At 40.5% G+C, this 16,771-nt stretch overlaps 1 protein-coding gene across 5 annotated transcripts in view; it reads left to right on the forward strand.

Annotated features, from left to right (window-relative positions):
* Positions 1-16,771, forward strand: part of BTBD10 (BTB domain containing 10) — a 39,629-nt gene that overhangs the window by 6,404 nt on the left and 16,454 nt on the right. The window contains exon 2 of one of the 5 annotated variants that reach the window (XM_066631491.1): positions 4,911-5,040. The exons of 1 other annotated variant lie outside the window; for it this stretch is intronic. In XM_066631491.1, coding sequence (XP_066487588.1) covers positions 4,940-5,040 — 101 coding nt within the window. In that variant the 5' untranslated portion in view covers positions 4,911-4,939. Of the gene's footprint in view, positions 1-4,881; positions 5,041-9,482; positions 9,791-16,771 lie in introns of those variants that run through there. 3 more of the 5 variants (XM_066631492.1, XM_066631493.1, XM_066631490.1) reach the window with 3 other exon arrangements.

The raw sequence follows: 16,771 nt of genomic DNA on the forward strand, positions 1-16,771 counted from the left end.
TTCCCTCACTTTATTTTACTTTTCATAGAGTATTACCTCATCTGTCTGTTTGATCTGAAATGTTCTATGCTCTTGGCATTCTCGGTCTTCATAGGGTTTATCCAGTATGATGGATATGCATATTGTATAATGATACAGTTTAAAAAATCAACTTAGATTGACATCATGTCATACACATTCTCTGTATTATTATAATAGCACTATAAGATAGTTTATTATTCCTACACTGTAAATGTGGAACTGAAAGAATCATAGGTTGTCTAAGGCCATTTAGTGAATTCATGACAAGACGAGATTTTAACCAGGTATTTTCCTGTTCACTGCTTCCATTCCTTGAGACCACATTATGCTATTTCTCAAATGTATTTTAAAAGTACCAACTTGTATAAAAAGTTATTAAAATCTTAAATTTTATCTATGGAATTTTTCTCCACCTCCCTCAGTTGATATGATTTCTGACTTTTCTATTGTGCCCTTCATTTGAGACATTTATGGCAGTGCAAATGATAATCCCCTTTATTTTCAAAAATACCTTGTTAGGTAGGTTAGCCCAAAGTGAGCTTTAGGGCTGATTAGGAATTTGAACCTTGTCCTACCTGATCCTAATTCAACACACCTCACAGGCTTTCTGGTGCCAATGATTATGATGGCAGAGAGGCATGATGTATCAGTACATATTTGCTTTTGTAAAGATTTCATGTGGCAATTAGATGGGCATATTCCTCATTCTAATACAGTCTTACAGCTAAGTAAAAATAACTTTGCAGTCCAGCTTCCTGTATAAATCTGTAATTGCATGGTAGCTTCATTAGTGAGCCATTTGCCTGGAATTGTTGCCAAACCTGTATAATGTGTTTTCTGAATTTGTGAAAATGGGGGGGGGGATTTATTCCCTTTGACCTATACAAGCAGGTAGAGAAGCACAGATCTGTAGCTATAAAATATGGTGGTTTCAGAAGGAACCAGAATTTTATTTCAGTTTGTCACTTTAGTAAACATGCTGTCCTCAACCTTTTTTCATCTCTTTTATTTTAGCTATGTTTTAAAAATCTGTATATTCTCATTGCCATTTTTGTGTAAACTATTATGTGTAGAATGTTCATCTGCAACATACTGAAAAAGGAAACATCAAAGCAAGCCTCTAGCGTGAACATTATTTTATGGAAGTTTGATAAAAGTATGCAAATTAAGAAATAGAATGAATTGTATCTTCAGGAATGTAAGTGGAAGAATGCTCAGATGTATGAACTTTTTTGCTTGCTCCTTAGCACAGCAACTTCTTATGTGACCACCCGAAAATCTGTTCCTCACAGAAGGAACAGAGGGTTGTGGGACTGTGGAACAGAACTATATAGTATGTTAAAGGTTGCAGGGGTATGATGAGATTGTGCAAAATGAGGCAGTTTTCACCAGATAGAAGACACTTCTGTTTTGCTCAAAAGGCACTTAGGATACAACCCCATCACTGACTATGGTTTGCTCAGTTCACTTCATTTTGCTTATGACCATCAGACGAAATTGAAAGCTATGATATTGAAAGCTAGTGTTGCTTTAGCATTGTGATAAAGAAGACATTGCTTTTCTTAAAGTAACCCCCTCTATAATAGTACAGTTATGCACAGAGGGACTTGATCCAATTGAAAGTATAGTATTTCAGCCTAAGATACTCTATATTTTATCTTGTACTAAATAAGTTTATCATTCTTAAATAAGTTTATTCATAAGTGAGTCCCAATGACTTTTAAGAGTGACTAACCTTCAAGAAAGTATGTTTAGGACCTTAACTTATAGTGTGATTATAAGTTTCAGATAAAAATACATTTATTTTTCTGTGAAATAAATGTGTTGAAAAAGAGCTAAAGATCAGCATACAGATTGCTTGTGGATCAGAATAAGAACTGCAGATTATCTTGCAGGAAATAGAGTGAAGAAAGGCAGGCAAGAAAATGAATACACACTCGTTCAGTGGCGTTGCTAGGGGTCCAGGCCGCACCAGGTGACATGCCGGGGGGTGACGTGCCCTGGGGGATGACGCGCTGAATTGCGGCATTAGGAGCTTCCCTGTCATGCCATACACCGTTGGATCCAGAATGTCCAGCAGAATGCAATGCAAAAAACCAGAGGGAAATAGCTCCTTCAAAAGTTATGGCCAGAAAACCGGAAAGAAAAAATGAATGGATCCCTATGGAGAAAGTGAGCCGTATCATGTGTTTACTCGCAAGTAGGCGTACTTGCCATAGTCCGTCGGAAAGGGCAGGCTGAGAGGAATCCAATGACACCAGAATGGTCCCGATCCAATGAATGCAGCCCCCCAAAAACACCTGAGAAAGTCCCTCCCTCCCAGCTGTGAGTCTGTTGAGCTGGAAACAAAGCCATGTGGCCACGTTTTCTCGCGAGTAGGCAGACATGCCTTGGCTGGTGGTCAGGCCAGGCAAAGGGGAATGTGAGGTCACCAGAATGGTCCCAATCCTATGGAGCTGGAGTGCAACAATTGCTCCAGAAGGCAGCCTCCCCCCCCCCCCCCCCGCTAAAAAGGACACAAAAAGAGGCTTGTGCTAGTAAGGGGAAAGTTTTCTATTTTGCACTTGTAAAGCAGGTGGGTCTTTATCTTGATATACTTGAAACAGAAGAACTTGAAACATATACTTGAAACATATACTTGAAACAGAAGAACTCTTATTTAATTATTTTTTATTTTAATTTAATTATTTTTAATTGTTTATTTTAATTTGCTTGATGATGTCACTTCTGGCCATGACATCACTTCCAATGGGTCCTGGACAGATTGTCATTCTAAAAAGTGGGTCCCAGTGGTAAAAGTTTGAGAACTGCTGCAATAAGGTGTTTGTAAGTTGACACGGGGTCTGTGTGTGTGTGTGTGTGAGACTCTACAAGTTTTCAACATCACTAAAATCACAGTTTGGAGGACTAATACCATCATGTTATATATCAATCAATGCGTAATTTCATGCAGAATGCAATGAAACAAACCACATCAAAATATTTGTGTTCTAACAAAGACTTAGTTGGCAACCTTCAGTCTCGAAAGACTATGGTAACGCGCTCTGAAAGTTGGTTCTGGAACAGCGTCTAGTGTGGCTAAAAAGGCCAATTCAGGAGTGACAATCCCTTCCACACTGGCAGCAAGTGCAGTCTGTCCCTGGCCTGTCTCCCTGGCTACGGGCCTTCCTTCTTTGCCTCTTAGCCTCAGACTGTTGGCCAAGTGTCTCTTCAAACTGGGAAAGGCCATGTTGCACAGCCTGCCTCCAAGCGGGCCGCTCAGAGGCCAGGGTTTCCCACTTGTTGAGGTCCACTCCTAAGGCCTTCAGATCCCTCTTGCAGATGTCCTTGTATCGCAGCTGTGGTCTACCCGTAGGGCGCTTTCCTTGCACAAATTCTCCATAGAGGAGATCCTTTGGGATCCGGCCATCATCCATTCTCACGACGTGACCGAGCCAACGCAGGCGTCTCTGTTTCAGTAGTGCATACATGCTAGGGATTCCAGCACGTTCCAGGACTGTGTTGTTTGGAACTTTGTCCTGCCAGGTGATGCCGAGAATACGTCGGAGGCAGCGCATGTGGAAAGCATTCAGTTTCCTCTCCTGTTGTGAGCGAAGAGTCCATGACTCACTGCAGTACAGAAGTGTACTCAGGACGCAAGCTCTGTAGACCTGGATCTTGGTATGTTCCGTCAGCTTCTTGTTGGACCAGACTCTCTTTCTGAGTCTGGAAAACGTGGTAGCTGCTTTACCGATGCATTTGAGAAAGAGTGTCGGAGATCGTTGAGCCAAGGTACACAAAGTCATGGACAACCTCCAGTTCATGCGCAGAGATTGTAATGCAGGGAGGTGAGTCCACATCCTGAACCATGACCTGTGTTTTCTTCAGGCTGATTGTCAGTCCAAAAGGCCTGCCAAGATTTTGGACTGACAATCAGCCTGAAGAAAACACAGGTCATGGTTCAGGATGTGGACTCACCTCCCTGCATTACAATCTCTGCGCATGAACTGGAGGTTGTCCATGACTTTGTGTACCTTGGTTCTAACAAAAGGTACAGCCAAAAAACCAGTGGGGGCGAAGCGATGGCACATTACCACGCCCACCACCTGGGGTGTTGCCCCGTCCACTGCATGGGGTGACGCGCAGGCCTCCCGCACTGGGTGACGTGAATCTTAGTGACGCCACTGCACCCGTTAGGTGTGCAACGTTTCCCCTCCCCTGTTTGAATTCAAATGCTGTAGCAGTTCATTCTGTGATTCAGACAGAGGTCAGATCTAGATTGATCTCAGAAAGACTTCTGCCCTTGGTTGGAGTTTTGAAATTAAGAGTTTTAAAGCAATTCTTCTTTGAAGGGAATGAGCAAGGGAGCCGGTTGTTCAAAGAAAACTCCAGTGGGGTGCACAGTTCAAAGGAAACTTAGAAAAACTAAGACCACTTTAAAACTAGTTATTCTTGTAATCTTGTGAAAAGAATCTGAATTTCTTTCTTAAACTGTGGATGGTTTTGCAGTTAAGAGTTACACTGAAAGTTTTTCTATTGTAAAACTTTCCTTGCACGAATTCTCCATCTAGAGATGTTTGGTGGGCCACTGTGAGACACAGGAAGCTGGACTAGATGGGCTTATGGCCTAGTGGGGCTGTTCTTATGTTCTTATTAGTGTTCAGTGGAGACAGTAAACTCTAACTGATAAAATTAAAACGGGCAATGGTGAAAATCATTGTCTTCACGATCACTAGGTCCAGGTATAAAGTCTGTCATGCTTCAGGATTGCTGATGTCAGCTGTGTTTGTGGGAAAGAAATGAGCAAAGAACTCATTTCAGTTTGCATCTGTTTTATTCTGCATGGCATGCTTAAAGGTCAACACTACTCTTTTGATGTAGATTATGAGTACTGGCTGTATGCTTTTCAGAGCAGTAGTGTGAGGAAGCTCGGAGTGGAATGGCAGGACGGCCTCATCCTTATGACAGTAACTCCAGTGATCCAGAGAATTGTGATCGAAAATTGCGTAGTAGACCCCGTAAACTTTGTAAGCATTCAAGGTAGGTGACATACTGTATAGTGTCTCAAAACTTTCAACCAAATTAAGTCTGAAAGCACTGTTTTGGCTGCATCCTAAAAATAATTGCTGATCTCTTAAAGTAACATTCATCCTCAATGAATGGTCCTGATTTTGATTCTTTCTTTGGGCTTGTTGATATCTGCTCTCATCTGCCAATTTGAGTCATCAGAGAATACATAAAATACAAAATTCAGTTGATTGGCACTTTTAAAATAGAAATAAGAACATTAACTGGATTGACAGAATAACTTTAAATGAAACATTTCTTGAAAGTTGTACACGTAAGCATTATGATATGGTCAAATGAATACACTGGACTATGCACAATTTGTCTCTGAAATGAAAGTAGCTCATCTTTACTAATTTTGTTGTGCTGAACACAAATATGACAGTGAAATATTTCTGTTGGTTCTAGTTTAGGATAACTAAACGCATTATGTACATAGGTGTTCAGCAGAAATACAGATTCAACCTTGTTATACACAGACTTTTTATACACGAATTTGACTCAACGTGAATGGCCACTGCAAATGAGAAGGATTGTGCTGATCCCTGGAGAAGGGTGAAAATGCATCCCTTTAAAATCACAATTTAAAAGAAAATTGCTTTTCTTAATGTTGTAGAGAGACAGTCATGCAAGCGATCATTCCGTTCTTCAACTGAGCCAGGTGAAGGCAGGGGGTTCTTTGTATTTCTGATTGCTGACTGCCTCTCTACAACAATAAGAGAAGCTGTTTTTATACCACAATTGTAAAGGAATGCACTTTTTAATTTTTTTTAAACTGCTTTTATTTATCACATTTTATGGTATCTGCAGGGAGTCCAAGAATCAAACGCTTACAGCTGTCGAGGCATAACCTTATTCCATTAGAAGCAATCGAGGGGCAAGAAACCTGAAAGTGGGTCTTAATGGGTTTTTCCACTTTTTTTTATCCACTTATTTTTTTTTATCCACTAGGGGTTGTGGAATGGAACCCCAGCCGATAATGAGGGACAACCTGTAAATGCTTTATATCCTATACCATATTTATGCATAGTACCAGACTGATTAATAGCATATTTGACAAATGATTATTTTTACCATTGTTGAATATAATGCCTTTGGATCAAGCATTCCATACATTAAAACAGTCCTCTCTGCTTAGAATTGCTGATCCATTGCAGAGGTGGAAAAAGGTTTAGAATGTTACAGGCTCATCAGGTATAAGTTCACTGGTGAGACTGGGAAAAGAACTATAATATCCTGCTCATTTAAGCACTGTAACCTTACTAACATAGAACGTAGTATGATTTTAACTTATGATTCTAAGCAGCTTGGGCCAAACTATCAGTTTGTCTATTCCAGCAATTTTCAGTCTTTTAAATCTCTTGGCACACTGACAAGGCACTAAAATTGTCAAGGCATACCATCAGTTTTTTGATAGTTGAGGCACACCATGCTGCTGGTGGATGGCTCACATTCCTCAATGGCCCTACTAATAAGTCACCCTCCTCTAAACTCTTGCCACACATCTGTGGACCATTCGTGGCACACAAATGTGCCACAGCACACTGGTTGAAAATCGTTGGTCTATTCTATGTAGATTGGCAGGGCCAACTGGAAGGGATTTTTAGGCAGTGCTTGTTATGAATCAGATAAGAATAGAATGAAATAAAGGCATATACTTCAGTGCTGGTCTCCAAGCTGGAAACTTGCTCTTCTTGAAAAAGAAAAAGAAAAAAACCTATGTGGAGCTTAGACCAGGTATTGTTCAGAAATAATATAAAGCCTCATTTAATCAAGCTTTCACTGAGTGGAAGTAATTAGGATTGGAGAATAGCTTATTTACACTATAAAAATTGTTTCTTGCCCTAAATCTACAGCAGGGGTCTCCAAAACCCGGCCCGGGGGCCAGATGTGGCCAGCAGCAAGACTCTTTCCGGCCCACAGCCAACCTCTTGTCGCCTGAAAGCCTCTGGCCCACTCAACTGATCATGACCAGAACTGTGCTCTGATTGTGTCTGGAGGGTGTTCTGAGGACCAGAGAGGTTGAATGAATGAGCCCATTCATTCATTTATTCACTCATCTAAGTTCCATCTCTAATTTATTTATTTATTTAAATTTTATATTTAAATTGTTTTTCCGGACCTCCACACCATGCCAGATATTTGATACGGCCTTCTGGCCAAAAAGTTTGGAGACCCCTGATCTAAAGCATAAGGGAAGTTAGATTGGGGGGGGGATCAATACTAGGAAGCTTTTAAAAAAATACTATAGACACTCAGCAGACACATTTTTATAATGGATAGTTATATCCTGTAACTGTCTATATACTGTAACTGTCTTAGAGCTATAGCACTTCAGATACAAAAATTACCATTAATTAAAATATTTTGAAAAATACAGTAGGTTGACTTGTGTCCTCTGTTGCAATCTGTTCTCCCGCCCTCCCCACCTTCGAGCAAGCCTTCCCATTGGATTCTGGATCCCTAGCTAGCTTACAGCAGACTGCCTTCTTCGCTGGTACCATGTTACAAATCCCTGACGTTCTGTTCTTTCACGCAGCATCAAGGACTTTGACATCTGGGAATTGTAAGATATTGCTGGAACAAGAAAGAGGATGGGTGGCTGCTTCTCTCCACTATCAGCTAGTACAGCTGTTTTCAACTAGTGTGCCACGAATGGTCTGCAGGTGTGCCATGGGAGTATGGGGGAGGGTCATTTATTAGTAGGGCCATTGGGGGATGTGAGCCCTCCACCAACAGCATGGTGTACCTTGTCAGTTGTCAAAAGACTGATGGTGTGTCTTGACAATTTTAGTATCTTGTTAGTGTGCCGTGAGACAAAAAAGTTTGAAAATCACTCACCTAGTAAGTCATCCAGCGTCCAGCAGGGAGACCTGGGGAGCACACGTTGCAACAATGGATACAAATCCTCCTTTGTGTTATCTGTAAATATAGTGACAGCAGCAAAGGCAGATTTTTGCCAATCCACTGCCGAGTTAGCTGACAATGATGTCATCACCACTTCGAAATTGGGAGGACAGACGCAATGCAACGAATACCAGTAAGAGGCTCAGGACAGACAGAAAGGCTTTTTCATGGACTCGAAAAGCACACACTGGAGCTCTGCCTGCTGAACCTCCTACTGCTGCTTATCACTTTGCATTTCTGGTTTCCCTGCCAGACAGCGGGAGTCTGGGGGGTCCCGTGAATACCATCGGACACCACCTCAAATACCACCAGTGGTACAAGTATCACTGGTTGAGAAACACTGTGCTAGAACATCTGTTTTGTTAAGTTTTATTCCATCCAAAAGATGAAAATTCTGTTACAATTAATGCCTGAAAAATGTATGTTGCTATTACCTTAAAGAAGCCTCAGATAGGTAACCTGTTTTAATGTTAAACTGAGGTTTAAGTATTCTTAAGGCATAAATATTTTGAAGAGAGGCTATGGAACAATACTACTGTCCTATTATTTTTTAAATATTGTAGAAAAACGCACCGCAATTTAAATTTGCAATCAAAACACTTTGGGTTTTATTGCAAAACTTAACTCGTTGAATTCAGAATGTGTGTATGCATGAATATGGGGGTCCGCGGTGGATTTGTATAATGAAAAATAGGAGGAGTAGGGCCAAGTGGAAATTGAGCTGTGCCTAGTGAGTCTTGCACCCCTACACCCCTATGATGTTGGAGTATATCTGTGAAAGCTGTTTGATAGTGTATATAATTTTCCAGCAGTTTGCATCATTTACATACAATTTGTTCATCAAGCAATAGAAGATGGGTAATAAGATATATAGGGTCCTGTAGAAGCTTAGAGATAGTCGTCTGTTGTGAGGACATAAATGATTTTATACATGCTGTTGTCTATCTTTGGAGTGAGTCCTAGAAACAGCTAAAAGCATAACTCTGTTGTGTTATTCCTTCAGATGTCTGTGACCTAAATCCTGGTTTTCAGTGGTATAACTGAGGAAGAAATTCTTTGCTTAGGAAGCTTATAGTATCCCCTGCACTATTTGTCCTTCTCCGCTCTGTTTTGAATAGATAGGTGGTTTTTTAAAAATGTGTTTATGGCTGTATTCCTGTCCAGGCAAACCATAAGATACCAAATGAAGCCCTTCAATAGCATATACTGCATTGAATGGCCATGCAATCAGTCATGGGAGATGTGTGATAGAAGAAACCTTTTCAGATGTTGTGTTAGTTTATTGAAACCTGACAAGCTGGCAGGACTAGAAATAGCTTCACAGATGGCACTTGGCAATGTACCAAGCAGCTCTTCTCTTATAAGTTTCTTCTACTGTCTATCAACTGTGTTAGCCAATGACTGCTTAGAGATGAGGAAATGGTAAGCATGAATTCAGCTTACAGGAGGCTGCGAGGTCAGACGTCAGTATAGCACTATGCATGGCTGAGTCAGTGACTGTGAGAAAATGAATTGAATTAATATCTAGGGGGCTTGCGTCTCTGAGCACTTAATGGACTGAATAGCTATAACAGGATTGTTACCTTGGAGGGGAAACAGGAAAGAGGATGCTAGAAAGTAAGGCTGGCTAATGGTGCAATGGAGTACTGACAGGAGGATGGAAATAGCAAATATGCTGAACTTAGCAAGTAATGCCAAAGGATGCTGAGCTGGCTTCCAAACCTGGCGCTTGGGAAGGAGCAGATTTCCTTTGTACTTTGGTCTCGATATTTTCCTCATGTTTTTGTTTTTCTTCTCTACTCTACACAAAAAGCAGGTGCGTAACCATTGCTAATCTGATAAGCTGAGCAGCCATTAGTAGGAATGGGAAAACAGCAAAGCTGTCCTTTGTGTAAACCTTGATTGGTTTAGATGTCTGACAAAGAGCAGGTGCATGTGTGTAATTTTGTGTCCAAGAGAAAGTCTGTAATGTCAACAGAAATGTTATTGCCAAAGCCTTAACATGCAGCTTAATTTATTAGGAATTGAAATTTGTAAATGTGCAAATGCAATTTCTCTGAAGCAACTGTTCTTAAGTTTGTTTGCTTGACTGCTCAGTTTTTTTTAAAAACAAGATGCACAAGAATATTCTGTCACTGCAAAGTTTTTATACATAACATTTGTGATTTAAAATCTTTAAATGGTTTTATGAAGAAAAATAGATTTGGCTGCTGCTGTCTGTCTGAAAGCATAACATTTGTTTAAAGGCAGGCTAGCATCTCTGTTTAGCATCCTTCAAGTAGGCAGAATTTAAACAGAGTGCTGTCATTGATTGTTAGACACTAGACACGTTTCCTGACAATATGAAAATGGATCATGTCTCTTAAATCTGCTGAGTTTCCTGTTTTTGACAGATGTTGCTTTCAGCGCCTTTACTTAAACTGTTAAGTCTTGTTTGTAGAACTGTTGCTTTTAAATTTTTTACTGCTTGAATGTTTTATAGAGCATGCAATAGGTGCCCTAATTATTATTTCATAGTAATGACTTATGAAGGAGTTTAAAATCAGGGACATGAAGCATTAAGGATTTGGATTTTGTTCAGGTGTATTTTTTTAAACTCTGTGGTTCAGATACTAACTTTGAAAGCAGTTTGTTAATCAGTTCAGATGCTTTTATATACCCTACACTGTATGTGTTTGATTTATAAAAGATTTTTATAAACAAGATTTTAAGAAGGAAAATCATCATACAGTTGAAATCCAAGTGCCTAATTATTGAATCACTTTGACTTGGTTACCATTTTATTGGCTTAGGTCAGGTTCAGGGGTAACTAAGAGTTTTCAGGCTCAGTTGTAGCTCACTGAAAAAATCCTCCGAACTGGTTTTTAAGTTTGTATTTTGCTGTAGTGAATAACAGTATCTGCCAATTGGAAACAATTTCAAGAGGGCCATCTTATGTGATAAAGGCTTAGCTTTTCAAGTGAATATTACCTGTAGACTTCAAGTGAGGGATGGACAAATATCTGAATAGCATTGCCTTGTTATCCTTGTTTTTTATGAGTTTTTTTTACTGCATGTGTATACTTTGGCATACTGAGAAGGAGTAGGGTCAGTACCACGTGTGTTATGATTCCTTCACTGTTGCTTCTGCTGCTGGTGGTGGTAGTGTATTTTTTATTTTAGTTTTTTTATTTTTTTTCCCTCTTATTGTGCCTTGATTGCCATAATGGGACCAGCAAGTTTGGGGTATCTTTTAATAAATGTTGCTAACTATAGTTGGCTCCCAAAAGAAAGCAGAGGTGAGGAAGGAAATGCTTTGCAGTGGAGGAGGAGCTATGGTGGCATTCACAATTGGTGGTTTCTGTTCCTTGTGTTCTGCAATCAGGTCCTGTTATGTCTGGACTGGGCTGTTGTACAAACAGTGAATTTGTAACCCAACTTAGAAACTGCTTTGTGCTTTGTCTGTATTATTATTAAGAATATTTGTACATGTTGCTATATAGCAACCCTAAGCTTGTGTTTCTTACACAGAAACTCCCAAACACCTCCTTTAGGTAGAGGTGTTTAAAAATGGTGTTATTTATTTTACTCGGAAGTAATCCTAGTATGTTCAATAAGACATAAGAACATAAGAACAGCCCCACTGGATCAGGCCATAGGCCCATCTAGTCCAGCTTCCTGTATCTCACAGCGGCCCACCAAATGCCCCAGGGAGCACACCAGATAACAAGAGACCTCATCCTGGTGCCCTCCCTTGCATCTGGCATTCTGACAGAACCCATTTCTAAAATCAGGAGGTTGCGCATACACATCATGGCTTGTACCCCGTAATGGATTTTTCCTCCAGAAACTTGTCCAATCCCCTTTTAAAGGCGTCTAGGCTAGACGCCAGCACCACATCCTGTGGCAAGGAGTTCCACAGAACGACCACACGCTGAGTAAAGAAATATTTTCTTTTGTCTGTCCTAACCCACCCAACACTTAATTTTAGTGGACCTAGGCAGTAATCCTATCTTACTCGCTGGAAACAAACATATCTACCCATAGGACATTTGCGCTAATACAGATTCACTCTTTATCATAATATTAGATCATAATATTGATGAAAATTTTAATTGACAAAATATATACCAGTGTAATAGCAAGTAATCCATTAAGATTTTGAATTTGTAGAGAGAAATACATATTAAAATGTGTAAAACTAGACCAGTATATATTAGAGAACACATTTCAGTCTTTTCAGTGATCAGAAAACTCCAGAACATAAAATTCATTGTGTTTTCACTCTTCATTTGCTACATGGAGGGGCGTATATGGGATAGGTGTGCACACTTACTGCTTATTGCTTTCTAATTCTGTTCTTTTCCTCGCACTCTGCTCTTCTTCTTACTGGTACTGTTTGAGGACCAGCAAGGCAAAGTGCTTATGTTGCATGAGCACTGATCTTTAAAACCTTCACTGACACAACAGTATTTCTCAAGTATCAAGTAGTATCATAATCATAGGAGATGTTTGTTTTTTGGGGGGGAGCAAGGAGGGGTTTCTCACAGCTTCATTTTGAGTTAATGTTCTAACAAAAGACTGAAGGAAATACTACAGATACTTGAGGTCTTATGCACTTAAACAGATGCATCATGTTTCAGCAGTATCCAGACATGCCTTTGTTTGAGCATCACAGTGTGTTCTTACAGATAGTTTCTTGTAAAGTATTTATGCACCACTTTTAAACAAATGTAGTTCATAAAGCAGTTTACATAGTTCAGTGCTTCCCAAACGCCTATAAGGGAATTAGGAGCACTAAGTGTGTGCGGGGGAGGGGCTATTGCAGAAACATGATTCCCAGGATCACACCGCTGCGGGGTGGGGGCGCGTTTACACTTATCTGAGGGAATGCTGGCCTCTTGGAGCTATAGGGAGCCCTGCAGATGCTTCTTTTACAGTAAGAAACCTCTTTAACAGTAAAAAACAGATTGAGAACCAGTTCCGGTTTTCAACTGAAAACGGGAAGTGGTGATTGAGTAGAGAACACAGTAACAGTAGTACATAACAGTAACAGTAGTTACAGAAGCTTGGGGGTCCTGTAGGGCTCCCCGCATCCTCAGAGGCTAGTACTCTGTCAGGAAAGTGTTAAACTCCCCTCCCCCAACAGCAGCGCCAACCTGGGGAACACGTTACTGCGTTCCCCCCTCCCCGCCTCCTTAAGGGGCAGAGACAAGTGCTTCCCTGGCTAGTGGGTTGTAACCCACCAGTTTGGGAACCACTGACATAGTTCATTCAATCAAATTGTGTACTGTGCAAACCCAGGGTGTGTAATTTTAAATCTTTCCAGGATGGGTACAGTGTGCACCAAGTTCTCCATTAATATGTAGACTTAATGCTCTGGACCAGTCTGCATTCAGCATGAGAGGAGTGATAGAAAAGTCTTGGGCTTGGTCCTCCTTTAACATACAGGGGCCTAAGTCTATGCACTCTACCTCTCTGTCTCTGAGGCAAGCACTAGTCCATTCCATTACTATTTGATTTTTGCTGCCAACATTTCAGCATGTTGACTTGTTTTGTGGTCTCCTCTAAGTGAAAATAATTGTTTGGATCAATCGGGAATAAAGAAGTTTCCCTACTTGACTGAAGAGAGCTGACCAATTCGATTTCATCTTTCTGTAGCCTGTCTTATGGTTTTATTGTCACAATTCCTTTTTTAGCTGGTTATGATGGTAAATCTGAATACAGAACTGCTGCTGCTCTGTAACTGGCATGGGATAGTTACAGAATTGTTTCTTGGAGTTGAGCCTGGTAGAGGGAGAGGCAAGTGAGTGCTTCCCTGAAGACCAGGTTGCAATTGGCAAGAGAAAAGGGCATCTGAGAGTGAAGACTCAGTCATGTGCGACAGGATCAAAGCCCATCAGGGACAGGGAATTGCATGATACGCTCAGATCAATCTCACACTTGAATTAGTGCTATTGTTTCAGTGATGTCTGCATGCTTAATGTTTTTTTAATAATATCTGAAACAAATGTTTGCTGTGACTGTCATCTATGCACATTCACTCTATGTATCCTTTGAAAAGGCAGTGAAAAATATTGCAGTTAAAATGGGGAACAAAATTACTTTGGGATTCCTTATCAAAAGTAAAAATATTTCATGTTATAATACTTTAAAAAATTATGTGGGGATTTTTATTTTGTCTTTTCCTTTAAAGAGAAAATTCTGTAGCTTGCTAGTTTCTGTTCTGCAGTTTCAGCCCAATTAAGAAGGAACTATGGTACCTCAGTCATAGGTCATTCTTCCTGTTATACCTGTTTACTGTAGGTATTTCCAAAGATAAAATTAATTATTCGGGTAGGTACAAAATCTTAGCATATACTGTCATTGAAGTATCTTTCCTAGGCTTAAGTGCCATGTTTTCTGCTTTGTTCATATTTCCTATTCTAGAGTTGGAGACATTTTTTCCTCTTAGCAGCATTTGTCTGAAACAGCTTATGGATTTGGAAAATGACTTTCAGAAAAAGCAGCTTAGTTGGCAATGAAAGAATGACCAGTAATAAATACAGCATTGTAAAATGGAGAGGCAGCTTAATTTTTCTGTCTACATAAACTAATTCTAACACAGATTTGAATTGAATAGACAACCATTCTTGCCCCCCCCCAACCTTTGCAGAAGTTTTGGAGAGGTTTTTTTTTTTTAGTGTACATACTGTTTCTTCATCTTCCTTTGTCTTTCAGTGGAGAGAGTGCATTTATCCTGTGCCAATCTTGTGTGAGTGCTTCCTAGTTGCTCTCTGGGCTGTTCCGTGCTTGGCAAAAAAGAGTGGTCTTTATATTTCTGCAACTCATTCAACATGTATTTTGCTCTTCTTGTTGGTTGTTTGTGACAATAGAGGACCTATGAGGATTCAGTTAATTGGAAATAGGCATTTGGGAGCCAAAGTTTCTGAGTTCATTTCCTTCAAGTCTGCAATCTTTCTCCTCCTCAAATTATTATTATTATTATTATTATCATCAACATTAACATTATGTGTATATAGCTTTTCAATAAAAAGTTCACAAAGCGATTTACAGAGAAAAATCAAATAACTAATGCAGGAGGGCAGGAGGTCTGGTCTAGAGGGTAGAGCCTCCATTTGCCTGAAGATTAGCATCCACAAGGTCGCCAGTTCGAGGCCACCGGCACCGTGCGACCTTGAAGCAGCTGGCAAGCTGCAGCTGAGCTGTTCCATCTGCTCGGAGCGTGGGAGGATGGAGGCCAGAATGTTAAACCAGATCGGAGTGTAACACCTTGAATGTAGTGGTTCTTGAAAGAAAGAACCTTCTTTCAATTTGTAAAAAATCCCTGCGTGGATTTAATAAGCCTGCCTATGTAAACCGCCTTGAATAAAGTCTTGAATAAAAGACCAAGAAAGGCGGTATATAAATACTGTATATTATTATTATTATAATGACTTCCTGTCCCAAAAGGGCTCACAATCTAAAAAGATGCAAAAGAGCACCAGCAGACAGCCACTAGAAAAGACACTGCTGGGGTGAGGTGAGCCAGTTACTCTGCCCCTGCTAAATAAATGAGGAGCACCCACTAGAAAAAGTTCCTCTTACCCAGTGAGCAAGGTTGTTATGTTCCAGGAATGAGGTCGTTAACACATTACGACTATATGAACCTGCCATTTTTTATGTAACCTGTGAGAACAGCACTGTGGTGTGGTGATCCATTTGTGGCCTGCTTTGGCCAGGAAGGATTCTTTTCCCACCCAAGTTCTTGAGGGGGTATGTTCTTTTTCTTTTTGATATAAAGGACTGCCCCAGGGTTTCAGTTGGAATACAGGTGTGCATCACTTAACAACAGGCACTTTCTCTGATCCCCATTGTTATGCAATGAGGTCGTTAAGCGAACGTTCAACCCATGCTAATGTCTTTGGGTAAACCAGGGATGTCCAAACTTTTTGGCAGGAGGGCCACATTATCTTTCTGACACTGTGTTGGGAGCCAGGAAAAAAAGAATTAATTTACATTTAAAATTTGAATAAATTTACATAAATAAATATCTTAGAGATGGAACTTATATGTATGAATGAATGGTCTTGCAATAGCTCAAGGCCTATAAAAGGCCTTGCGAAAAGCAAGGCCAGCCTTTCCTTTGCTGCCACTGCTGCTTCACAGATGTGAAACAGTAAGCAGTGGAGGGAGCCCTCGTCCCACAGCTCACGTGAGAGGTTGAAGAGTCACCCTCATACTGAAAGCAGTTACATTGGACCAGCATGGGCTCCAGCAAGTCTCAGGAGGACCAGAGGCTCATTGGAGACTGGGGGCTCCCTCTGGCTGGATTGAGAGTCCCCAAGGACCGCAGGCGGCCCCCTGGGTCAGAGTTTGGACAACCCTGGTGTAAACAGACACTCCCTGCCAGATACTTGCTAGCTGCACAGGCTACTGGAAACTGATTGCCTCTTCTTTGCATTAAGAGCCTCTTTTTTGTGTTAACAGACCCTCTGCTGTAGGCTATAGGAGACCTGATTGCCTCATTAAGATCATCTTTGTTGTGCCTTGACCACCTTCATATATGCAATCTGTCATTAAGCAGAAGTTTATTAAGTGATGCACACCTGTAGTTATGCACCCCAATAAGTTGTTTTTTTTTTGTTTTTTTTTTTTGATATTTTGAGGCCTGTGCTGGACAGGAATTTCTTCATGATCACAGTAGCTAAATCTTTAGAATTTGTGCTCCTTCCACCCTGAAGTCTTACACCACAGTGGAAGGCAAAAATGCGAGAAGAAAATAATCTAAAGTTCAGCTTGTTTTCTTCCCACTTTTTTTGCCTTCCATTGTGGTGTA

This window comes from Tiliqua scincoides, chromosome 1 (assembly GCF_035046505.1).
Source record: "Tiliqua scincoides isolate rTilSci1 chromosome 1, rTilSci1.hap2, whole genome shotgun sequence".
NCBI lineage: Eukaryota > Metazoa > Chordata > Lepidosauria > Squamata > Scincidae > Tiliqua > Tiliqua scincoides.